A 25758-nucleotide genomic window follows, 5' to 3' on the forward strand; every position below is an offset into this window, starting at 1 on the left:
ATTTCTTTCTTTTTCTCTCTCAGTCTATCTATCCCAACATTTCTTTCTTTCTCTCTCAGTCTATCTATCCCAACATTTCTTCTTCTTTCTCTCTCAGTCTATCTATCCCAACATTTCTTTCTTTTTCTCTCAGTCTATCTATCCCAACATTTCTTTCTTTCTCTCTCAGTCTATCTATCCCAACATTTCTTTCTTTTTCTCTGTCAGTCTATCTATCCAAACATTTCTTTCTTTTTCTCTCTCAGTCTATCTATCCAAACATTTCTTTCTTTTTCTCTCTCAGTCTATCTATCCAAACATTTCTTTCTTTTTCTCTCTCAGTCTATCTATCCCAACATTTCTTTCTTTTTCTCTCTCAGTCTATCTATCCCAACATTTCTTCTTCTTTCTCTCTCAGTCTATCTATCCCAACATTTCTTTCTTTTTCTCTCTCAGTCTATCTATCCCAACATTTCTTTCTTTCTCTCTCAGTCTATCTATCCCAACATTTCTTCTTCTTTCTCTCTCAGTCTATCTATCCCAACATTTCTTTCTTTTTCTCTCAGTCTATCTATCCCAACATTTCTTTCTTTCTCTCTCAGTCTGTTTTAATGCATTAAAACAGAAGAGGGAACAACAGAGTTTTTTACAATCGAGACAGGTGTGAGACAGGGGTGCATCTTATCTCCCTTCCTTTTCCTCCTAGCCATCGACTACATAATGAGGAGAGCAATGAACCAGACTGCCTTTGGTATTCCATGGCATGAACAACTCCGATTGACGGACTTGGACTTTGCTGATGATGTTGCACTACTCGGGGCTACAAATAAATGCATTCAAGAAATGACGGAGAGCCTAGACAGAGAGGCACCCAAAATTGGCCTCCGCATAAACTTGGATAAGACTAAAATTATGCGAGTGGGATATAAGGCAAAGGGTGTCCCCGTCAGACTTGGCGAGTCAAAGCTTGAAGAGCTGAACAAGTTCACGTACCTTGGCAGCATCATAACAAATGATGGAGATGCTTACCGTGATGTAGCGTGCCGAATAGGAAAGGCAGGGAGCATTTTCCAAAGGCTGCAGCCTATTTGGACTAGCCAAGCCATTGGACTCGAGACAAAAATACACCTTCTCAACACAATCGTCATTCCAACTGCTACATATGCATGTGAGACGTGGAAGTCATCTGTCAAAATTGAGAAAAGACTAAATGTGGCTCAACAGAGATGGCTGAGACGGATTTTGGGAGTCAGTTACACAGACCGGATCTCAAACAAGGAAATCCTTTGCCGAACTGGGAGTCGAACACTTAGTGAGGTTGTGACTGAGCGTCGCATGAGGTTTGCGGGACATGTTCTACGTCAAAATGAATTACGCACACCAAGAGTTGCGATAACATGGAAGCCAAAACGAGGAAAGCGCAAACAGGGACGTCCTCGTATTACGTGGCGACACACCTTCATGGAGGACCTCAGAACAGTGGACACCAGATGGGAAGAGGCTTCAGACATTGCCAGTGACAGATCATTATGGAGACAGCTTGCCGCCCAATGCGCCGAACGGCGCGGGAGGACCTAAGTCTAAGTCTCTCAGTCTATCTATCCCAACATTTCTTTCTTTTTCTCTCTCAGTCTATCTATCCCAACATTTCTTTCTTTTTCTCTCTCAGTCTATCTATCCCAACATTTCTTTCTTTCTCTCTCAGTCTATCTATCCCAACATTTCTTTCTTTTTCTCTCTCAGTCTATCTATCCCAACATTTCTTTCTTTTTCTCTCAGTCGATCTATCCCAACATTTCTTTCTTTCTCTCTCAGTCTATCTATCCCAACATTTCTTTCTTTCTCTCTCAGTCTATCTATCCCAACATTTCTTTCTTTCTCTCTCAGTCTATCTATCCCAACATTTCTTTCTTTTTCTCTCTCAGTCTATCTATCCCAACATTTCTTTCTTTTTCTCTCTCAGTCTATCTATCCCAACATTTCTTTCTTTTTCTCTCTCACTCTATCTATCCCAACATTTCTTTCTTTCTCTCTCAGTCTATCTATCCCAACATTTCTTTCTTTCTCTCTCAGTCTATCTATCCCAACATTTCTTTCTTTTTCTCTCTCAGTCTATCTATCCCAACATTTCTTTCTTTTTCTCTCAGTCTATCTATCCCAACATTTCTTTCTTTCTCTCTCAGTCTATCTATCCCAACATTTCTTTCTTTCTCTCTCAGTCTATCTATCCCAACATTTCTTTCTTTTTCTCTCTCAGTCTATCTATCCAAACATTTCTTTCTTTCTCTCTCAGTCTATCTATCCCAACATTTCTTTCTTTTTCTCTCTCAGTCTATCTATCCCAACATTTCTTTCTTTCTCTCTCAGTCTATCTATCCCAACATTTCTTTCTTTTTCTCTCTCAGTCTATCTATCCCAACATTTCTTTCTTTTTCTCTCTCAATCTATCTATCCAAACATTTCTTTCTTTCTCTCTCAGTCTATCTACCCCAAAATTTCTTTCTTTCTCTCTCAGTCTATCTTTCCCAACATTTCTTTCTTTCTCTCTCAGTCTATCTATCCCAACATTTCTTTCTTTTTCTCTCTCAGTCTATCTATCCCAACATTTCTTTCTTTTTCTCTCTCAGTCTATCTATCCCAACATTTCTTTCTTTCTCTCTCTGTCTATCTATCCCAACATTTCTTTCTTTTTCTCTCTCACTCTATCTATCCCAACATTTCTTTCTTTCTCTCTCAGTCTATCTATCCCAACATTTCTTTATTTCTCTCTCAGTCTATCTATCCCAACATTTCTTTCTTTTTCTCTCTCAGTCTATCTATCCCAACATTTCTTTCTTTTTCTCTCTCAGTCTATCTATCCCAACATTTCTTTCTTTTTCTCTCTCAGTCTATCTATCCAGACATTTCTTTCTTTCTCTCTCAGTCTATCTATCCCAACATTTCTTTCTTTCTCTCTCAGTCTATCTATCCCAACATTTCTTTCTTTTTCTCTCTCAGTCTATCTATCCCAACATTTCTTTCTTTTTCTCTCTCAGTCTATCTATCCCAACATTTCTTTCTTTTTCTCTCTCAGTCTATCTATCCCAACATTTCTTTCAGTCCATCTATCCTAAAAGTTCTCTATATCTCTTGCTATCTGAGTCAATCCCTATATTTCTCTCTCCTTACTCACTTCTTTGGCTGATCCCCTAATCCCAATGTTCAGCTCAGTCCAATTCTGCCCAGAGTATCTGGTGTAGAGGATGAAGGAGCCGATGGCCAAGCAAGGCAATAGAAGAAACAGACATTTGGGCTTTCTCATGGCTGGGATGAAGGTGACCGCCTTCTGTTCCTGTACAAACAGATGGACCAGTCAGTTAGTACGTCTACATTGCATGAAGTCAATTCTTAATAGTGAACTATTTCTGAACACTAAGAATAAACACAATGGGACACAAGGATCAGAACGATCTAAGGGGCTTGAGTTTCAATGACAGTGAAGGCTAGGAATCATGGCCTATATAATTATGTATATGTGTACAAAGAAAAAAATCGGTGGAAAAAATACTCCCCCCCCCCCAAAAAAAATTTTTTACATTCATGCCCCAAGGTAGGAATACTATTTAAGACATTTAGTATGTACACAGTCTTAAGGACAGAGGCGAGGTAGGGTTGGTGTCACCCCGGTACGAATAGTACCCAAATTATCTATATATTTATTTATTTGTAGTCAACTGGGAAAGGATTGCACTGCTTCAGATTTAAAGTCCACAAATGAAACGTTTGGAAACTGCGTAAAGCCAAAAATCACATTCTTTAAACCTCCCCTAGTAAGAAATAGTGACAAAACGCCCCCCCCCCCTTCCCCAATCGTAACATAACAAGAAAATTCGAATTATACAAAATTATACATTTTCCTCAAGTTGTACCCGCGAATTTCAAGGGATCACAGGCCTACCTGTTATTTCATTTTAATATTTTTGTTTTGTTTTTTACGTAACAAATGTAATTCAGATGGTACGAAGATTTAAAATGTGTAGATCTAGATACCACTCAAACAATCACAGGATTATTTATTTAGACGACTGCGTTATTAATGTTGAAGCAGTGTGTGTAAGTACAAGCTCTGGGCATCCAGTGTTCTCAAAGAGTGAAATGTTTCAGCAGGGATGTAAGCTTACTGTCTATGCCAATGTCTGTCATCCAAGCCGTTGAGCACCTACACAGTTGTTGGTGTTGCTTTCCTGTAACCGATGTCAGATACAGGTTTAGTAAGCGTATTGACACGACAAAATTAATTATTAACTTCCCTGCTACCCCCCCCCCTTTTTTTTTTCAAAACAAAATTAAATGCAGTGTCAAAATGAGAGTGTGTAGCACTAGCGGGTCAAGAACTTTTGAGGGGGGGGGGGGGTGTTTCCAAATCCTAACCCTATGTAAACATATGTGTGTGTGTGTGTGTGTGTGTGATTTAGAGCAGTGTTTCTCAAACTTCCGCAGAAAAAAAAAATTATGTTGGTCTGTTGGTGCATCTCCTCTTCAACGGCTAAGGGGGGGGGGTCTGAGGGAGCGGTCCCCCAGAGAAGTTCGTCTTCGAAAGATAATATTTTTAAAAGACCTTCAGATTCAAGTAATTAATTTTGTTCAAAACGTCTGCACGAATCTTCGTTTGTGTTACAGAACTATCCCTAACATAATTTCTAAACTGTCCCTCCACCCACCAAAGGCGATAGGGTCGGGGGGGGGGGGTCAGTAGAGGCAATCGTCCCCCACCCCACTGTTATGTGTGTTTATATGGTGACGGTGGGAAAAGGTTAGCGATTGGTTGGGAATGATGTAACATAGGTGGCATTGTTGTCACTTGGTCTTAGTTACTGGAAACGACTCCAGAACGTGAGACTGAAAGGTTGTGTAATTGTAATGAGTTTGTAAAGAAATATTACTAAAGTCTACTACAGTTATTTTGACTATAATATAAATAAATTTCTACAAAGTTTATTCCCGAAAGGAAGTTATTGAAGTTATTTGAAATTTTATTAGTTAAGAATAAAATACATTACGCCTACAACGGTCTACCAGCAGTTTGGTGCTACAAGTCAACGACCGGTAACAATCTATTCCACAGAATCGGCCAACATACTATATTGGGGGGGGGGGGCGACAATAAAAATTGGTTTAAATAAAAGTACTAAGTATATATTATCTTAATAATTATAGTATTATAAAAATAAATAGTTATTAATTGTGTACACAAATTGTGTGATTTCTCTAGAAATTAGGCCCTACCGTCCCCGCCAGTGGGGTAAGTAGTAATGTGAGTTATCCCCCCCTCCCCAATGTCTTTTAAAGCAGTGTCCAACACGCCAAGTGATAGTTTTGACGTGGCGGCAAGTTGGCAAACTTGGTTTAGTTTCTTGTTACTGAATTTGTTTTTGTTAAATTTAATTCTACTTTAAACAAACAAACAAACAACACCAACACAAACAAACAACACCAACACAAACAAACAAACAACGTCTTTCTTTTAGACCTACTACCAAATCGACTTACTGCAAGTCAAGAAAATTGGTCTACCAAAAATGTCAAAAAAACTAATTTTTTGTTCAAGTCAAAATACTCTCGTGACAAAAGTTAGTAAAAAAACAAAAAAAAAAAAAAAAAACTCAACATGCATTCCCAGTGTCACCAGCCTTCCCCTACACATCTGGAATTTTAGTCGGACGAAAGTGAGGTGGGATTCAAGGAGTCTCTCCCCTTCCCACATCTACATAAATGTATGAGAATCAATGTCACATTTTTCTACGACTACACCAGTAAGCCATGCCGCCAAAGCATTAGATAAAAAAAAAAACAACATTTGACAGTGTGATTTCATATTTAAAAAAAAAAAAAAAAAAAGAGACCTTGACGACAATGATGACGATGACGTGGTATCTATTTTTAGAGATGGTGGAAACTGTCGTTCTGGAATTTCATTGGTTGTTTCATGAACGCTACTGATTGGGCATTTCTCTTTTGCAAGGAAAAAATAATAATCTCAGCAATGAAAACAATCTTATCAGATGACTTTGTAAAACAAAAAGAAAGGGGGGGGGGGGAATGACTTGGTCATACTAAGTTCTCGTGTGCAGCAATGCAGAGGATGTTGTATTAAAAAAAACCAACAACTTTATTTTAATAGTATTACTTGTTGAACATTTTGGCTAATGGTCTTTCAAAAAATAATTAAGCTAAAAATATCACTCAAAATCTTCCAACAAGGGAGATAAATCAAATTCAATAGTAAGAAAATCTGGAGATGCTGAAAGGCACAGAAATCTTCCGGGAACTGAGGTTAGTTTAAGGCAGAGGCACATTAACTATAAACGACAGTGCCTTTAAATTACGCCATGACATGTGTAAATCTTTACCATTCAAATAATATGTATGATTGATTCCACAATAGCGTGACGTAGCTTTGTGCAATAATTGACATTGATCTAAATAAATTTAAAGAATTAAATCTAATTCAGGTACATTCATCTGCAACATCTTTCTCGGATAACAATTCTAGTAAAAAAAATCCAATTAAAACTAAATGAAATAAATGTATTATTGATTCACATATTGTTAAGTAGAAATAGTGCCTTAGAGTGCCAAGTTGCTTGAAGAGTGGAAAAGACAAGCCTAGCTTTATTGATCCCAATTAGTATATTATCACCCGTCTTTATTAACTCAACTTCCCATTATAAGTGAAGTGGTCCGTATCAGCATAGTGGTCAAGATTTCCTGTTGCAATAGGGGCCTACCATTACTTTGAGTAAGGTCTACTTGCATGGGCGTAGCCAGGGGGGGGGTTCTTGGGGTTCAACCCTCCCCCCCCCGAAATGAAATCCCCCCCCCCGGCGGGGGGGGGGGACGGAAATAAGTGAGTGATTTTTGCTTTGATTTTGTTTATTTAAGGTGATATTTTAATACTAAATCATCACTTACCACAGCATAGCCGAGGCAGTTTTGAGTTAAAACCCCTCTACCAGGGGGTTTTGAGTTTAAATCCCCCTACCAGGGTGTTTTGAGATTTAAAAAACCCCTATCAGGGGGTTTTGAGATACAAATCCCTCTACCAGGGGGCTTTGAGTTTAAAACCCCCTACATGGGGTTTTGAATTTTAAACCCCCTACCAGAGGTTTTTGCAGTTAAATCCCCCTCTTCTATAAAACAAAACAAAAAAAAATGCAAACAACAATCCCCAAATTCCAACAGCACAGTTGAGGAAGATTTTGATTTTAAACCCCCCTCCAAAATTTACGATAACCCCATCTTCAATATAAAAAAGCAAATTACACACTCAAAATTCTATGAGCGTAGCCAAAGGGGTTTTGAGTTTAACCCCCCTCCCCCTTCCAGTTGGGGTTTGAAGCTAAAAAGTACCTCTTCAATATAAAAAAAAAAGCAAATTACACACTATAAAAGCTATGAGCGTAGCCAAAAGGGTTTTGAGTTTAAATCCCCCTCCTCCAGCTGGCTTTTTCTTTAAAGTTTAAAACCCCTCCAGATGGTTTTGAGTTTAAAATTCCCCTACAGAGCGTTTAGAGTTGAAAACCTCTCTCTTCAATATTATTCTAAAGCAAACTACAGTCACCAAATTCTATGATCGTAGCTAAATGGGGTTTTGAATTAAAAAAAAAAAAAAAAACAGAGATTTTTTAGTTTAAAACCCCTCAACAGATGATTTGACGAAAAAACTTTCCTTTTCGATATAAAATCTAAAGCGAAATACAGGCATGTAATTCCAAGAGCGTAGTCAAGAAAGGTTACAAATTTCTACCAGTGGCTTGGGCTCCATTAATTAAGTGTGAACAGTCTTCTGCCGAAATTGAAAATCATTAAATGTGTCTCAACAAAGATGGCTAAGACAGATTTTAGGAGTCAGTCATAGAGATCGGGTCTAAATCAAAGAAATCATATGCCGAACTGGGAGTCGAATCCTTAGTAAGGTTGTGACAGAGCGTCCCACGAGGTTTTGCGGGACTTGTTTTCCGACAAAATGAATTACGCAAAATAAGAGTTGCGGAAACAGCTTGCCGGAAAATGCGCCGAACGGCGCGAGAGGGTCTAAGTCAGTAAGAATAGCACATTAGGTTTTTGAAATAAAACTTTTTAATAGCAAGATAATGCACTGTAGATACCTCAGAATATGCATTTTGTTGGCTTTCAATACCAGAAATAGTGCTCGGCGGCGGGGCGCCCTAGGGGAGCGCTGCGAGCTCCACCAGACCCCCTTGCTAGCAAGTGCGGGGAGTCTACAATAAACAATAAACGTCTTCCGAAAGGGTCAGAATGTAATAAAGATTAATTATGTACACACACACATACACATATATATATATATATATAATTTTTTTTCGCGGGGGGAAACCCTCCCCGAAAAAAATCCTGGCTACGCCCATGTCTACTTGTAGATCTAATAGCCTTTCGCGTACTCCTTTAAAAATCCTCCGCGAACTAGATCTTGTTTAGTAATAAGCCTATTTATATATATCACTGGATTAGTGATGAGGCATGGCAATGAATCGAAGAGGGGAAATGTGCAGGCAGTTAACCTAGCAAAAACAAGAAACCACAAGCAACAATCCAAACAAAACTACCAAGCAGTTTCACAAAACTCCACCAGATCTAAATGTAGGACCAACACTAGACATAAACATGGAAGGAATAACAAATGCACTCAGACAAATGAAGACAGGTCAAGCAGCTGACATGGACAAAATACAACCCGACATCCTAAAAGAAGGAGGGAGTGAAATAGTTGACCAACTGCACAAACTATTCAACAAAATTTGGTTAACAGAAACACCTCCCGGTGAGGGGAAATAGGGGCTTGCTAATAGAACTAGCAAAGAGTGGAGACCTATCACAATGTGAAAAATGACGTGGGATCACTATGCGGTCGGTATCAAGCAAGATTTCCAGCAGAATCTTGTTTAACAGAAGGAAGGGAGCACGAGGTGAACACCTAAGGGAAGAACAGGCCGGATTTAGAAAAGGGAGCGACCAAAAAGCAAGACTCAGAATAATTGTAGCATATGTGTCGAATGGCCATTTCCTCTTTACGCAACATTAGTCGACTTTGAAAATGCCTTTGATAGTAATGACAAAATGATATCCGGGCAGTAATGGGACACTAGGGACACTAAGGGATCCCAAATGAAGTAATAACAATAATCAAAAATCTATATGATGCCAAATTAAATAAATGATGGTTTCATCTGCCAAGTAGTCTACAATTGCAAACTGTCCGATAAATTTCCAGTCATAACAGGAGTCAAACAGGGATGTTTTCTTTCACCACTCCTGTTCCTTCTAGTTTTGGATTGGGTCACAAAAGAAGCTTACTCTAATTCAGGGAGAGGAATCCAATAAAGTTTCACACAAAAGCTGAAGGATCTGAATTCGCCGATGACATAGCCCTATTATCACACAGACTACAGGATAAGCAAGAAAAGGTCACAGCTTTAAGTGAAGTAGGAAAAAGAGTAGGCCTCAAAATAAACCAACTAAAACAAAAGTACTAAAAGTAAACAACAAACAAAATGGAGACATAGAACTGGATTCTCAGACCATAGACCAAGTCGATAGTTTTATGTACCTTGGGAGTGTAGTCAGTGTATCAGGTGGAACCGATAAAGACATTAAATGTATAAATCTAGCGAGTTAGATATTTAGACAGCTAAAACCAACCTGGAAATCTCTTCACATCTCTAACAAGACTAAAATAAGAATCTTTAATTCTAATGTCAAGGTGGTCCTACTGTATGGTTCTGAAACATGGAGAACAACTGAAGCAACAACAAAAAAAAGTACAGACCTTCATCAACAGATGTCTGAGAAATATCTTTAAAATACACTAAATAAAAAAACAACACCAAACTGTGGGAGATGGGTTGACAGATATATAGAGGTGCGAGAGAAAGTGGAGGTGGATTGGTCACACCCTTAGACAAGATACCAACAACAGATCAAGACAGAGCTTAAAGTGGAACCACCAGGTCACACGACTCACATGCAGACGCAGTGTACTAGATGAAGCCAAGAGGACAGAAAAGAGCTGGGATGCCATACAAAAGAAACTAGCGAGAGACCGTGGCGTGTTTCTACTGAGGCCCTATGTTTCATGAAGAACGCAAAGAAAAGAGAAAGAAGATGGGTACAAAGCACATGTGCATCTACAAGCAGCAAAACAATTTTTTTTTTTTATAAATCCATTTCTTTTGTCTTGGCTCCCTTGGGCGTATGGTATACGCTCTGGGCCGTGGTGCCAATGTTGTCGGGTTAATAAACCTGCACGACGCTAACTTCCGTTGTCCTGTGTTAGGTTTTAGCTAGGATGCAATAATCTTCAAATCTGAAGCAACACCCGATACGTGTCAAACAAACACAAATGATGAATACATCCCCACCCTCATTGGATAGGTGAAAACTTCTTTCAAGTTCAAGTTACGCAAGACACTGTAGTAGTTGTGTTAACAAAACCGGTCGACCATTGGGCAATAGATTTACAAAGTAGGCCAAGTTGTCAAGTCATAACAAAGAGTAGGAAAACAACCCAAATACTTATATACACTATATATCTTTATATAACTATTTACATACCTTTGAGTTTGTTGACATGTAGAACAGGATATGGTAGACTACAAAGCGAGTGTATGTGTGTGTGTGTGTGTGTGTGAGAGAGAGTGAGAGTGATTATAATACATGCGATAGTGTTGGCGGAGGAAATGAGTGGGGGTAGTGTCGATGCGTGCACAGCGATGAACTAAAAGCAACAGTTTGAAACCTAAGTCTTCCTAATAGTAAAGTTAATGGCATACCTCATAATTGAATCCTTCGCTTAATAGCATCGTTCATTGAAACAAAATGAAAGCTCGGCTTTCCGTTTATGCGTAGCAATGCAGTTGCTGTATATGTGATGGCTAAGTACATTAGAGCTTCCACAGCCAGTTGACAATAGTTCGGGTTCTACTTAAATAGATTGAATAAATCAGCGAGTCCTCATTAGTGACGCGTAACCCAAAAGTACCAACTATTTGAAAGGGCAAGTAACTGCATGCGCGCTCAAATAGTCTGCCCACTTCCACACACTTTGTTTGGAATACATTTCTTTTGATGCACGTATAGACCTTTTTGAAAGTCCAAGGAAATGGTTGGTAGTTCAGCGCAATTAACAGGGTAGAATGTTTAGAAACCGCTAGTCAGGTCCACTTTATAGCGTATATATAGTCAACAAATAATTACGCCTACTGGTTGGTGTAACAGATGGTTAAACCAAATGTTGTACACGGTCTTAATTGGTACGGAACACAGGTCGTATACACGTGCAGCCAAGTGGTACCATTACACGTTGTATTACAAGGCAAAGTATACAGTATACAAAACACAATTTAGACCTTACAATATAGACAGCAATATAAATACAAAAAAAGTACGGGTACACACAATACAGAACACAAGACAATGCTATTCTATACAAAACACAAGGCAATGCTACTCTATACAAAACACAAGGCAATGCTACTCTATACAAAACACAAGGCAATGCTACTCTATACAAAACACAAGGCAATGCTATTCTATACAAAACACAAGGCAATGCTATTCTATACAATGCACATCTGTACATTATAGAGTAACCACGACAGACAAAGATGACTTGTATGTTTTACAGATGCCACACTTAGATAGATCAGTGATGTCCAAGCAACGGCCTGCGTGCCATATCCGGTCCGTGTCGCGCTGCTATGAGGTCCCTCGAGACTTTTGTCCACAGTGGGCAGTGAAGCTGCCGATGTTCAGTTCCTCCAATGGACACGACAATTTGAATGCGGTGATGGGAACCGTGTTGGAAAGTTCAATGACCCTCCTCCCAATCATCTCTTTGTCGTATGAACCAGTGGCGTAGCAAGGTGCTCCACGTACCGGGTTCAAAAGAATATGTTGGTGACCCCCCCCCCCCCTTTACCCTCCTCAATAATATACATTTTGTATGTAGCATAAAAACAACCGAGTACGATGTACGTATCGATACATTATTCCGCAATCACGTGGAACGAAATGTTGGATCAACACCCCACTATCGAGCTTCTCCATAAGCCTCATTGTTAAACTATCGAAGTCATTTCTCATATGATTTACTTCATTCTAGATTTTCTCCAGTTGACTCACAGCTTTGTGTAGATCTTGCTGCTCACTTTCTTTCTAATAGTTCTGACACATCGCGCGGACAGTTTTGTTCTCGAAAATAAGCCGAACAATAAGAAGTGAATGTTTCTAGTCCCCAAGGGCTGCAACGTCCAGGCCATCTTTTTCCTTTGGGGAACACAAAGTAATTAGTGTTAGCATCGATAGTACATCAAAACTAAATGCATGTCATTGCTGTAAGGGCCCAATTATTTCAATGTACTATAAACAATGCTTTCCCTATTGGATTCAATAAGGCCAATTTTGATATGCTTTGAGCCAAAACAATAACACATTCAGAACAATGAACCAAGACTAAGCAACTATTCCATTATAAATTTAGTCATAGCTCTACCGTATAGGTTTTGTTATCAACCTCCTCCTTAAATTGGTGACTTCATTCATCGTAATAGTGCACAAAATGAAACAACTTTAACGATTCTCTATACAACACAATATGTTTGTTTCTTTTTGCTTGTTTAATATTTAATTTTAAATCTAGATCTATGCTAATATTAAAAAGAAAAAACAAGAAAAACATTTTTTAAAAAATAAACTCAGAAATTAAGTCTCCTCAAGCGAACTAATGGACTCATACCACGACATCTGTCAAGTACGATTTCTTTCCGTTGTTCGATACCAAACAAAAATAATAATTATCAATAGTTAATTAACTAATTTTTTTTTTATTGATTCTTGTACAAGAAATTATTGTGCAAAACTTTCAACTTTGTCCGAGATTGGATGTTGGAGAGATAATGTATACAAACTTTTGACCATACAGACAGAGTGAGTGGATATAAGATTTGTAACAGAATACTTTATTATTTTTGATTTAAAATAATGCTGGGGAAAAAACAACAGATTGAGCTTTACGAAAGTTAAATAGTTAGCAGCTGTGTCGAACTTTCAATTCGTACTATCAGAACTAAACTTATCGACCTAAGTGTCGACTCCTCTTTTTTTTTTTTTCTGTGCTAGACATCCATATTTCCTTAACCAAACTTTCTAACCATCCCACCCCCAACACACTCCATTAATGCTACCAATGGTTGAACAGTGCAAAAAACAAACAAACGCCACCACTAAAGCACATTGGATTAAAGCTAGCCGCCATTACAATAAACCTGATGAAAGCCGGTCCTTGTAATGCTGTTACACAGATTATAGATGAAAACATGGCTTCGCGTTTTGAAGTTAAAAGTCTAGTATAACGATTACCGGTACGACCATTTTTGTATCGATATTTACAGAGGTGTGCAATTTTGTTTCCACTTTGGTGTCATCCCAAAGGGCTCAAGTAGGCTTCAATCGGTCATGAGCCGAAGCGCAATGAACCCCTTCCCGCCATATTGCTACGCCACAGGCTGTGGCCCCCTAATGGTCGTGAGCCTGAGTTCATTGAACCCTTTCCCCCCACTGATGGCACGCCACTGGCATGAACTTACATCATAACGCGAACTTGCTTTTGTGGCTTTTCATCCTCACCTATCCCTTAATCAACTGGACCGTTGGGGCTCCACACAAGATCTGTTGACCATCTTTCTCCATTCCTCTATGTCTTTTGCTTTGGATAGAATCCCTTTCATTGGCAGACTCGTCCAATCTTAATGTTGTCTTACCATAGCTTTCTCTGTCTGCCTCCTCTCCCTTTTCATGGGATCTTTAAGATCTTTAAGAGCTCTGAGGACATTGTAATATGGCCATAGAGCTTTAGTTTACGTTTTTTGACAATAGTTACCAGGTCATTGTAGGGTCCAATCGCTGTATTAATCCTGTCTCTTTTCGTTTGTGATTTGAATGAGATAACTAGGATCTTTCTGTAGCATCTCAATTCAATTGCTAGGATCCTCCTCTCTGGTTTTGCAGTCAGCGTCCAAGATTCGCAAGCATATAAGAATGTGGCCCAGCCCCAGAGTAGAGGTATTAGGGAAGCTCTGCCCACCCAAATAACCCTGGGTAAAAGAGGTTATACTACAACTCTGTGACAAGCGACGGGGAAAAAAATGTCCGACCCTAAATAAGCCCACGAATACAAAAGTGTCAACACATAGATTCCAAAGGAAATGAAAGAAGTGAAGAAGAAATGGACAGAGAAAACAATCTCAAGAAATTGAGCAGGGACTGAACAGGAACGACAGTAAAAAAGCGTACCAACTGGTGAAGGACCTCACAACCTCAAAGTATGGAAGAACTAACACAATACAAGACAAAAACCACTAGATGTTTAACTGGGGAAAAGGATGTGATATAGATGGAATACTGTTCAGAGTTGCATAACTTTGAAATCTTTGCATATCCCGACTTACTAAATGTCCCGGCAACATCCAACATCGACGAATATCTTATTCTTCGCTCGCTCAGTGATAGCCATGAAAAAGAGAAAATCAGCCGGACAACATTCCTGGTGAACTTTGACAGGATGGGGGAGAAAACGTGATAAAAGCACTTTATACGATTTGCATCAAAATCCGGCAGTTAGGAGAATGGCCCAAACCCTGGACCCAATCACTCATTACTCTTTGCCTTCCAAAGAAAGGCAATTTACAAAACTATCAACCTCAAAAGTCAACCCTGCAAATGTCCTGTAGCTTTTCACTATGTTTAAAAAAATGTAGTTTGTATGTATATGTGCATAACTTACGATCAAAAATATCTTTAAGAGAATTAAAGTGTTGGCCGGTTAACTGGCACTGTTGTGACTGTTTTTATAAACAACCTATACAAAGGAAGGTAATTTGATAATACTAAAACGATAAAGTATAAACTTTTATCCTAGCAGTTTGCATGGATAGATAAACGATCTTTGCATCAGGGACGCTGCCACCAGTAAAAATTATAGAAAATATGTTATGTTTTGCTGACAGGGAACCTAGAAAAGAATAAGAAGAAAGATATAAAGAAGCAGAAAAAGATTTACAGGAAGAAGTAGAGAAAAGGACAAACAGGAAAAAGTAGAGAAAGAGGGACATACATGAAAAAGCAGAGAAAGAGGGACAAACAGGAAAAAGCAGAGAAAGAGGGACAGACAGAAGAAGAAGGGAAAGAGGGACAGACATGAAAACGAAGGGAAAGAGGGACAAAGAGGAAAAAGCAGAGAAAGAGAGACATAGGAAAAGGCAGAGAAAGAGAGACAGACAGGAAGAAGCAGAGAAAGAGGGACAGAGGAATAAGCAGAGAAAGAAGGACAGACAGGAATAAGCAGAGAAAGAGGGACAGACAGGAAGAAGCAGAGAAAGAGGGACAGACAGGAAGAAGGGAAAGAGGGACAGACATGAAAACGAAGGGAAAGAGGGACAAAGAGGAAAAAGCAGAGAAAGAGAGACATAGGAAAAGGCAGAGAAAGAGAGACAGACAGGAAGAAGCAGAGAAAGAGGGACAGAGGAATAAGCAGAGAAAGAAGGACAGACAGGAAGAAGCAGAGAAAGAGGGACAGACAGGAAGAAGCAGAGAAAGAGGGACAGACAGGAAGAAGGGAAAGAGGGACAGACATGAAAACGAAGGGAAAGAGGGACAAAGAGGAAAAAGCAGAGAAAGAGGGACAGACATGAAGAAGAAGGGAAAGAGGAACAGACAGGAAGAAGCAGAGAAAGAGGGACAGACAGGAAGAAGAAGGGAAAGTGGGACAGACAGGAAGAAGAAGGGAAAGAGGGACAGACAGGAAGAAGCAGAGAAAGAGGGACAGACAGGAAGAAGAAGGGAAAGTGGGACAGACAGGAAGAAGAAGGGAAAGTGGGACAGACAGGAAGAAGCAGAGAAAGAGGGACAGACAGGAAGAAGGGAAAGAGGGACAGACATGAAAACGAAGGGAAAGAGGGACAAAGAGGAAAAAGCAGAGAAAGAGGGACAGACATGAAGAAGAAGGGAAAGAGGAACAGACAGGAAGAAGCAGAGAAAGAGGGACAGACAGGAAGAAGAAGGGAAAGAGGGACAGACAGGAAGAAGCAGAGAAAGAGAGACAGACAGGAAGAAGCAGAGAAAGAGGGACAGACAGGAAGAAGAAGGGAAAGTGGGACAGACAGGAAGAAGAAGGGAAAGAGGGACAGACAGGAAGAAGCAGAGAAAGAGAGACAGACAGGAAGAAGCAGAGAAAGAGGGACAGACAGGAAGAAGAAGGGAAAGTGGGACAGACAGGAAGAAGCAGAGAAAGAGGGACAGACAGGAAGAAGAAGGGAAAGTGGGACAGACAGGAAGAAGCAGAGAAAGAGGGACAGACAGGAAGAAGAAGGGAAAACAAAAGCAACGTTTAAAGATTAGATTTGCAGCATTCTCAGCCCGCTTTCCCAGCATTCAGATCAAACAAGTCTTACAGTTAGAATGCGTCTGCTTCTTTTCTTACCATTGGTACTTTAGGACTAAAAGAAGGGGAGGAAACCAAGGAGTCATATCTAGATCTATACTTCAAGCCCTTACAACATGTTTGGAAGTGTTGCCTTGGCCTATCGATCAGAAAACGGTTCAACACCAGTCTTACACAATCGAGCACTTCATTGCCGGACAAGTCTGCTGTGTACAAGGAATAAAAAAAAAAGGATAATCGTAATAAACCGCTATAACCAGTGTAATAATTTATTGAATACTGATCTGAATTATGAGCATACGTAAATATATCACTACTAGAGTTTTAGTTGGGCCGATGGCACCAGTTTCTTTTCACTGCCGCCTTGGTTTACTTCAAGAAAAGACGGGGCGAGAGTAATGCAGGGTCGGATTGAAGTGGAGATCATGTGTTGGATTGTTTTAATTGAAGTCTATTCCCTCGTTCGAAGATTTTAAGATGCACCTTATTACTATTAATAAGTATTATGAAAATCATATTTTAAAAAAATAAAGCATCACTTTTTTGTTCGAGAATTATATTTTACATTTAAACAGGCTGTAGGATATATTGTTCAGATAGCATCAAAATGTGTTCAAGTTTACAGTGCGTCCAGGAAATATATTAATAACAATACCACAATAATAATAATAATGGGCAACATTCACCTGTTGTTTGAGCTCACTGTGTTGAAAGAATGCCCATCACATGGTAGTGGTGCAGGCTTGTTAACAGCTGTCCCATTTGCCCGAAGACATGTATCTTTCGAGCATGGCATTATCACGACATTTATGGTTGTCAATACTATCGTTTGCATGGTCAATCCTTGAAGCATTTCTTTAACTTTATGTCCGGGATTAAAACATTTCTTCAGCGTTATGTCCATGATTAAAACATTTCTTCAGCGTTATGTCCATGATTGAAACATTTCTTCAGCTTTATGTCCATGATTAAAACATTTCTTCAGCGTTATGTCCATGATTAAAACATTTCTTCAGCGTTATGTCCATGATTAAAACATTTCTTCAGCGTTATGTCCATGATTAAAACATTTCTTTAACTTTATGTCCATGATTAAAACATTTCTTCAGCGTTATGTGCATGATTAAAACATTTCTTCAGCGTTATGTCCATGATTGAAACATTTCTCCAGCTTTATATCCATGATTGAAACATTTCTTCAGCGTTATGTCCATGATTGAAACATTTCTCCAGCGTTATGCCCATGATTGAAACATCTCTCAAGCGTTATGTCCATGATTGAAACATTTCTCCAGCGTTATGCCCATGATTGAAACATCTCTCAAGCGTTATGTCCATGATTGAAACATCTCTCAAGCGGTGAGTTATGCTCCATGTTATTTGATCTTTACGACGTCCATCGAATGTAGAATGTCCGAAGAAACTGAACAGTATTTCAAAAGCTTAATGCGAGATAAGATTTCCTGCAGAAGATCTCTTACCCATCAGTCTAACAAGTTCTTTACAAACTGTAGATTTAGAACTATGAAACTACCACGGCTTCGGGGATAAGTTGTTTTCAGAAATCAGAGTATATAGCTGAAATAGTTAAGTAGTTTTCTGTATGAGATGAAGCCAATATTTCAAGAGCTAAGGGGAGAGTTCAGCCACGTTCACATTTACTTCTAAGCGGGATGGACAACCAAACTTTTCATGTTCATAGGAAGATGGACGAATGGATTCCGTTTACAATGCAGTCAACTTCTGGTGTGGCAACAAGGTCCTGATTTGAAACAGTCTTTTATTTTCACTTCATTACATTACACATTTTCTTTGTCATTTGTGACTGTTCAGTTGAGGTAAGTTACTAATCAGTACTGCCAGCAATTGTTCAGTTGAGGTAAGCTACTAATCAGTACTGCCAGCAATTGTTCAGTTGTGATAAGCTACTAATCAGTACTGCCAGCAATTGTTCAGTTGAGGTAAGTTACTAATCAGTACTGCCAGCAATTGTTCAGTTGAGGTAAGCTATTAATCAGTACTGCCAGCAATTGTTCAGTTGTGATAAGCTACTAATCAGTACTGCCAGCAATTGTTCAGTTGTGATAAGCTACTAAGTACTGCGAGCAAATAAATAAATAAATGCTTTTTTAATTGATGGATTTTTCCAATCATTTATTTAAGCGTTAGCAACACAATTGTACTGTAACTAAAAAAAAACAACGTGGTTGTGTAAATGGCATTTATTCTTATTTTTCTTCGAAACATCAGTATATATGACTTGGTATTAATTTGTGTGATTTTTGTTGGTCAATGGCACATCGACATTATCTTGCTTTCCTAGATTTAAAACAAAAGGTAATCAGGGAATGCTTGGTCATACGAGTGAATATTTGAGAGCCAAGAAAACGTCTTATGTCAAGGCCACTCGCTGATTCATTAAGACAGGTTTTGATAGATGACCACATTAAACCGGTGTGAAACGGGTTAGATGGCTAAAGGGGCATCGGGGTATATGCCCAATGGGCCTGTCGGATCGCCACCAAAGAAAGCAATGTGTGTGTGTGTGTGGTGTGTGTGTGTGTGTGCGCAAAGCAGACAACTTTTAAAAACAAAGTGACAATTAATTTTGTTTGAAATTCAATCATAAGATCAAAACTTTACACTATACACAAGAAGTTTTTTTGTTTTTTTTTTGCTATAGAGTGGCTGTCAGCGAACTTAATTTGTTGAGGAGGTCATTAATGACGGAAATTCTCGAAATAAAGATCTGGTTTCATAAAGCGATGTCATATTCAATATTTATTGAAAGTCTTTTAAATACACATTATTAAAAAAAAACCTTTATGATTCTGTATAGATTTATATTTTTAAATAATGGGTCATTGTAAATTCATAAAAAAAATTCGCGTTATTGTGGATGACTTTTTAACGGAACCCAGCACGTACAAATCAATATTAAATTTATCCTACGTAAGAAGCCATCAATACATCACATTTTATAGCTTAAACATTGGAACAAGCATGGGTGATGGTTAAAATGAAACACGAATTAACAACAAAAATAAAGAGTAACGGCACAGCAGAGACATTTAGAGTTGAACCAAACAATTACTGCTATGTATTCTCGCTTGCTCTGTTATGGCACGATTAGGAAGTCATTAATGGTTTCGGAAATAGGGGAACGTTTGGACTTAGTGACAATGACGTGACTAATAAAAACAGGAATAGGTTTTAGAGACAGAACGAAATAGAAGTCGACTTAGACAGACTACTTCCAGGACAAAGTAGAAATAAGTCACAGTTTATGAACCTCTAGAGTTAGCTGACATTCAATGGTTCCCTTCATTGCTATTAAACTTGTTCGACATTCAGTATCAGCGTCGACTAACTTCTATTGATTGTTCGGCCTTTCGCTGATGTTATTGTGGATTATGTATTCAGTTGAGTGTTACCTCCATTTGGTTTATTTGCATTAGACACCGCGGAAGCGCCTAACAGTCAAGTACTAAAGTAGGTAAGCTTGTGAAAGAAACTTTTGCACACTGAATTTAAAAAAAAAATGGCTGAGAAGCGCCATGACACAAGAACAGATGGAAGATTTTATGTTGCTGGGTGTAAATGAAAATGTTTTACAAGAAATTGATTTGGACACAGTTATAAACGATGTGGCAGGGAGAAGTACTGGTGATGGATCTTCATTTTCTTTGAATGAAGTATCCTATATGTTACTGCATACAAAAGCAAAAACTTTTCACATTAAGTATGTGCCAGCAAACACGTTGATCCAATCTCTCGTGGGAGAGGGGGTGTTTGGGAGAGGGGGTGTTTGGGAGAGGTGTTCTGTGCAGCCTTTGAGTGCTCAGCAAACACTTTCATCAATGTAGGGGAGGAGGTATCTGGGAGCGGTGTTCTAGCCCAGTTCCGGGTCGGACACTGTCCAATTGGTGCTTACCTCGGACGGTGGAAGGAGAATTACCACACACGGTGTCGCCATTGCATGGAGGACGACGAAACAATAGACCACATTCTTTACGAATGCAGAGTTCTGCACGAAGGACGATTGGGACAAGGATAAGATAGAGAGATAACTGGTTCATGGCCGACACAATAGCTGTCCTTGTACGGGGACAAGGCAACCTTAAGACTCACTGCTCGCTTCCTCTCACGTGCTCTAAGGGAGTAATTCCCAGCATGTTGTTCGTTGTCAATGGGGTTTCTGAATTGGGAGAGGTGTTATGTGCAGCCTTTGAGTGATCAGCTAACACTTTGATCAAATCTCTCTTGTAGGGGAAGGAGTATCTGGGAGAGGTGTTCTGTGCAGCCTTTGAGTGCTCAGCTAACACTTTGATCAAATCTCTCTTGTAGGGGAAGGGGTATCTGGGAGAGGTGTTCTGTGCAGCCTTTGAGTGCTCAGCTAACACTTTGATCAAATCTCTCTTGTAGGGGAGGAGGTATCTGACAGAGGTGTTTTGTGCAGCCTTTGAGTGATCAGCTAACACTTTGATCAAATCTCTCTTGTAGGGGAAGGGGTATCTGACAGAGGTGTTTTGTGCAGCCTTTGAGTGATCAGCTAACACTTTGATCAAATCTCTCTTGTAGGGGAGGAGGTATCTGACAGAGGTGTTTTGTGCAGCCTTTGAGTGATCAGCTAACACTTTGATCAAATCTCTCTTGTAGGGGAAGGGGTATCTGACAGAGGTGTTTTGTGCAGCCTTTGAGTGATCAGCTAACACTTTGATCAAATCTCTCTTGTAGGGGAGGAGGTATCTGACAGAGGTGTTTTGTGCAGCCTTTGAGTGATCAGCTAACACTTTGATCAAATCTCTCTTGTAGGGGAAGGGGTATCTGACAGAGGTGTTTTGTGCAGCCTTTGAGTGATCAGCTAACACTTTGATCAAATCTCTCTTGTAGGGGAGGAGGTATCTGACAGAGGTGTTTTGTGCAGCCTTTGAGTGCTCAGCTAACACTTTGATCAAATCTCTCTTGTAGGGGAGGAGGTATCTGACAGAGGTGTTTTGTGCAGCCTTTGAGTGATCAGCTAACACTTTGATCAAATCTCTCTTGTAGGGGAGGAGGTATCAGACAGAGGTGTTCGGTGCAGCCTTTAAGTGATCAGCAAACACTTTGATCAAATCTCTCTTGTAGGGGAGGAGGTATCTGACAGAGGTGTTTTGTGCAGCCTTTGAGTGATCAGCAAACACTTTGATCAAATTGGGATTCGAACTCGAGCCGCTTTGTTATTTGGTCAAGTCCCAAGTAGTTTTGGTCTTTTAGCCACATAGCCAACAATTTACTTAACTTAAAAGGGCGCCCCTAATGGGTACCTGACATTAGTTGAGGAAAAGTAAAGGCGGTTGGTAACAAAGCTGTCTACAGATGGAATTCTGTCTTTGAGTCTAATAAAATCCAGACTTCTCTTTTTCAAGACATCGAAGATCTACCGTTTCCGTATAATCTACAGTAGAACCCACCTTTATCGCATCATCACTGCCTTTATGATCAAGTGATTTATTTATGAAAAGACATATATATCTAGGTTTCAGTCAGGAGTTAGAGATGTCAAAAAGACAATACCAATCTAGGCGAGATCTAGGTCTAGCTAGGCCCAGCTAGGGTATAAGCTAGAAACGTGTTAACTATCTTCCTATTTAGGAAAAGAATGTAATTTATACATCATTATTATAATAGATCTAGTTGTTGTTGTTGTTTCGAAATGTAATTTAAATCTACAACCATTTGAAGTATCAGCCGGAAATTGTTTGGTTTGCTTTATTTAATACTCTTTCAAGACTTTCCGATACATCGAGCTATTTCAATGTGTAGTTGCTAATTTTATAAATGTTTCGATCGCTTAATTGAGGATTTTCTGGATTTTTTAGCGAAAATAGTTACGCTGCCTATGCAGACTTAAATTCTTCTGTGAATACGTTAATTCCTCTTCGTTACGTTATGGACATAATGGCATTGAAGACTTTTGATACTTTGCAAAACAAATACTTGTTCTGTTCCCCTTTTTTGTCAAGAAATCTGAACTCATCATGACTCGAATGGGCATGAAACATTTTATGAGAAGAAGTCTCGACTATTCACTAGTCTCAAGGGGCGGCCATAGCATTAGCTCTGAACTCCCGACTGACACAGTCATTACATCAGACGAGCTTGTCAGCCAGAGGTCAAGGCCTGCCCCAAACACCCACCAGCTAAGCTCTACACCAGTCAAGCATGTAGAGGCAGGACAAAAGGAATCAGAGACTCCGGCTGCGTTAGCCCTTTTCTGAACATCCCAAATGGGTAAAGTTACTCCAGAGGACACCACATGTAGGTGGCGGGGTACTGTTCCTTAATCACTTTACAAACGACGTCGCCTTTTTTTTAAAGCTATTTTAGAAGAGGTGTTTGAAGGAAGTTTAGCAGACGGTCTGTGTGTGAAAAGTGATGAGGTGTTTGAAGGAAGTTTAGCAGACGGTCTGTGTGTGAAACGTGATGAGGTGTTTGAAGGAAGTTTAGCAGACGGTCTGTGTGTGAAACGTGATGATGTGTTTGAAGGAAGTTTAGCAGACGGTCTGTGTGTGAAACGTGATGAATCGCGAGACATTCTTCTTGTTGAATAGCATTTACTTCATCAGTCCATCCTTTTGCTAAGTCTAATTAGTTCTAGAATGGATTATCTACAAAAACCATGAACAGAAATTAAGCACTTGTAGAATGACGCTCTTAAGAAGAGCAGACACTCATGAACTAAAATATGTAAAGATTGTTCTAGAAATTCAAAATCCAAGTCTTCACTGAGATTTGAACCCAGGAACCCGGGTTAGAAAGCCAAGCGCTTAAGCACTCAGCCACTGAGCCTCCTTAGTAGAATTAAGTATTCCAGATGAATCCGATATTTTAATAGAATAAATTATCCAAGATTAACTCGATATTTTAATAGAATAAATTATCCCAGATTAACTCGATATTTTAATAGAATAAATGATCCCAGATTAACTCGATATTTTAATAGAATAAATTATCCCAGATTAACTCGATATTTTAATAGAATAAATTATCCCAGATTAACTCGATATTTTAATAGAATAAACTGTCCACACAAAATGGCTGCAATGATAAGGGGATTTCAGGAGGTTTAGAAGACGAGTATAAACATTTCAGTCCAATAATGATTATATTGACTTAGTTCCTAGAGACATCAACAGGTCCGTGCATCATAGATAAGTAGTCTAGTAACAGGCTGATTCCTACCTGCTACACTAAATTGCTAAATAGTACACAAGAATGCTACCAACCAGACCGCTAAATAGTACACTAGACTGGTACCTGGTACTCAAAACTGCTAACAACCTCATTATGCTACTACCCACTACACTAGGCTGATACCTACAGCAAGCTCCCCGCAGTTAGCACTGTTCTCGGCCACTTATAGCGAGCGGGACCCAGGAACGGGGACGGTGCGCTGTGTACGCGGCACGGCCCGGTCTGGCCCAGTCAATCGATATGGCCGTCTACCGCTGGGAGCCCTCAGACAGGACAGGGGTGAAGAGCCCAATGTCCAGGCCTGGTGGTTGGATAAAAGCATTTCTAACCATCAACGGGATAATGGCGCCTATGGCGGCGACGCCCTACTGGACTTCACTGAAGATACCTACAACCTACAAGTCCTACACTAGACTGCTGCCTAATACATAAGACTGCTAACTACCTACTAATCTGCTAGTTTAACACTAAAACACGGCTACAAAGAAGGAAGAACTGCGCTCTACAAATTTTCTAAAAGAATATCATCCACTTTAAATTAAAAAAAAAAAAAATCGATCGTGTATCTTTCCAAAAAACATCTCCCCACATGAGAATTGTGAACCAACTTCCCACATGAGAAGTGTGAACCAAACTACTATTAATTGTTCCGTTTAATTCTTACCTAATGACTTGAATGAATCCATCAAACTGAGCTCGCAGTGTTTCAACAGTCTCTATTTGTAGAGCAATCCATACAACAATTAGCTTTAGGAATGGCGTGGACATTTAGAGCTCAACAAAACAGTTTTACTTTGATAGACATTCAGATTGACAAGTAACGAAAAACAGCTTCAAGAAATACATCAATCGCAGTTTATTTACGGATTTCCCCCCCCCCCCCCCTTTTCCATTTTTTTTCAGCTGTCGCTATTTCTTGTGCTTACTGTACTGTGATAAGATGTGATTAAAACACGAATGAAATTTTTCAGAAATGAAACCAATGTTTTCACGACTTGTCTTTTGTTTTTAACGCATGAGTAGTGTTAAGAGGAATGCTCAACAGATAGGGAAACATGGGGAAATCAAACACCCAGCGAGGGCCCTAACCCGAGCCTGCTCCTAGACGAAGCTCTTTGCTCGATATCATCGAGAATAAGCTGTCTCGGAGAAATGAAGTTGTTTACTCCACCACATTAGGAAGAAGTCTATTCTACCACGCAGTGAGGAGGTCTATTCGACCACACAGTGGTGAGGTCTATTCGACCACGCAGTGAGGAGATCTATTCGACCACGCAGTGAGGTGGTCTATTCGACCGCGCATTGAAGAGATCTATTCGATCACGCAGTGAGGAGATCTATTCGACCACGCAGTGAGGAGATCTATTCGACCAAGCAGTGAGGTGGTCTATTCGACCGCGCAGTGAGGAGATCTATTCGACCGCCCAGTGAGGAGGTCTATTCGACCACGCAGTGAGGAGATCTATTCGACCACGCAGTGAGGTGGTCTATTCGACCACGCAGTGAGGAGGTCTATTCGACCAGGCAGTGAGGTGGTCTATTCGACCGCGCAGTGAGGAGATCTATTCGACCGCCCAGTGAGGAGGTCTATTCGACCACGCAGTGAGGAGATCTATTCGACCACGCAGTGAGGTGGTCTATTCGACCACGCAGTGAGGAGGTCTATTCGACCAGGCAGTGAGGAGATCTATACGACCACGCAGTGAGGAGGTCTATTCGACATCACTGTGGAGAGATCAACTGGACATCGCTAGAAAGAGATATACACGACCACGATACAAAGAGATCCTCACACGGCTTTCTCCAGTCTTCAATCAATACTATTTTAAATGAACTTAACAATAAAACAAAATGTCGGAGACAGATGCCACAGATTACTACACCTCGCTTCACCCGCTTGGGCAAAGGAGGCGACATAGTGGACCCTTGAGTGTAGAGGGGCAAGTCAAGCAAAATTAGAATTTACGTATACAAAATGACAAATTAGGAAAAGGACCCTCGTAATACTGCATTTATCTTTCCCGTCACACAGTCCACCCCGCTCATTC

At 39.8% G+C, this 25758-nt stretch overlaps 1 protein-coding gene across 7 annotated transcripts in view; it reads right to left on the minus strand.

Annotated features, from left to right (window-relative positions):
- LOC106068302 (probable methyltransferase-like protein 24) overlaps positions 1 to 25758 on the minus strand; it is a 65302-nt gene that overhangs the window by 18258 nt on the left and 21286 nt on the right. For 3 of the 7 annotated variants that reach the window (XM_056034513.1, XM_013227633.2, XM_013227634.2), the window contains exon 2: positions 3152 to 3310. In XM_056034513.1, coding sequence (XP_055890488.1) covers positions 3152 to 3280 — 129 coding nt within the window. In that variant the 5' untranslated portion in view covers positions 3281 to 3310. Of the gene's footprint in view, positions 1 to 3151; positions 3311 to 4139; positions 4161 to 10590; positions 10624 to 10808; positions 11252 to 16513; positions 16681 to 25758 lie in introns of those variants that run through there. The other 4 variants (XM_056034512.1, XM_013227632.2, XM_013227631.2 and 1 more) reach the window with 4 other exon arrangements.

The sequence above is a fragment of the Biomphalaria glabrata genome, chromosome 7 (genome assembly GCF_947242115.1).
Source record: "Biomphalaria glabrata chromosome 7, xgBioGlab47.1, whole genome shotgun sequence".
Taxonomy (NCBI): Eukaryota; Metazoa; Mollusca; class Gastropoda; family Planorbidae; genus Biomphalaria; species Biomphalaria glabrata.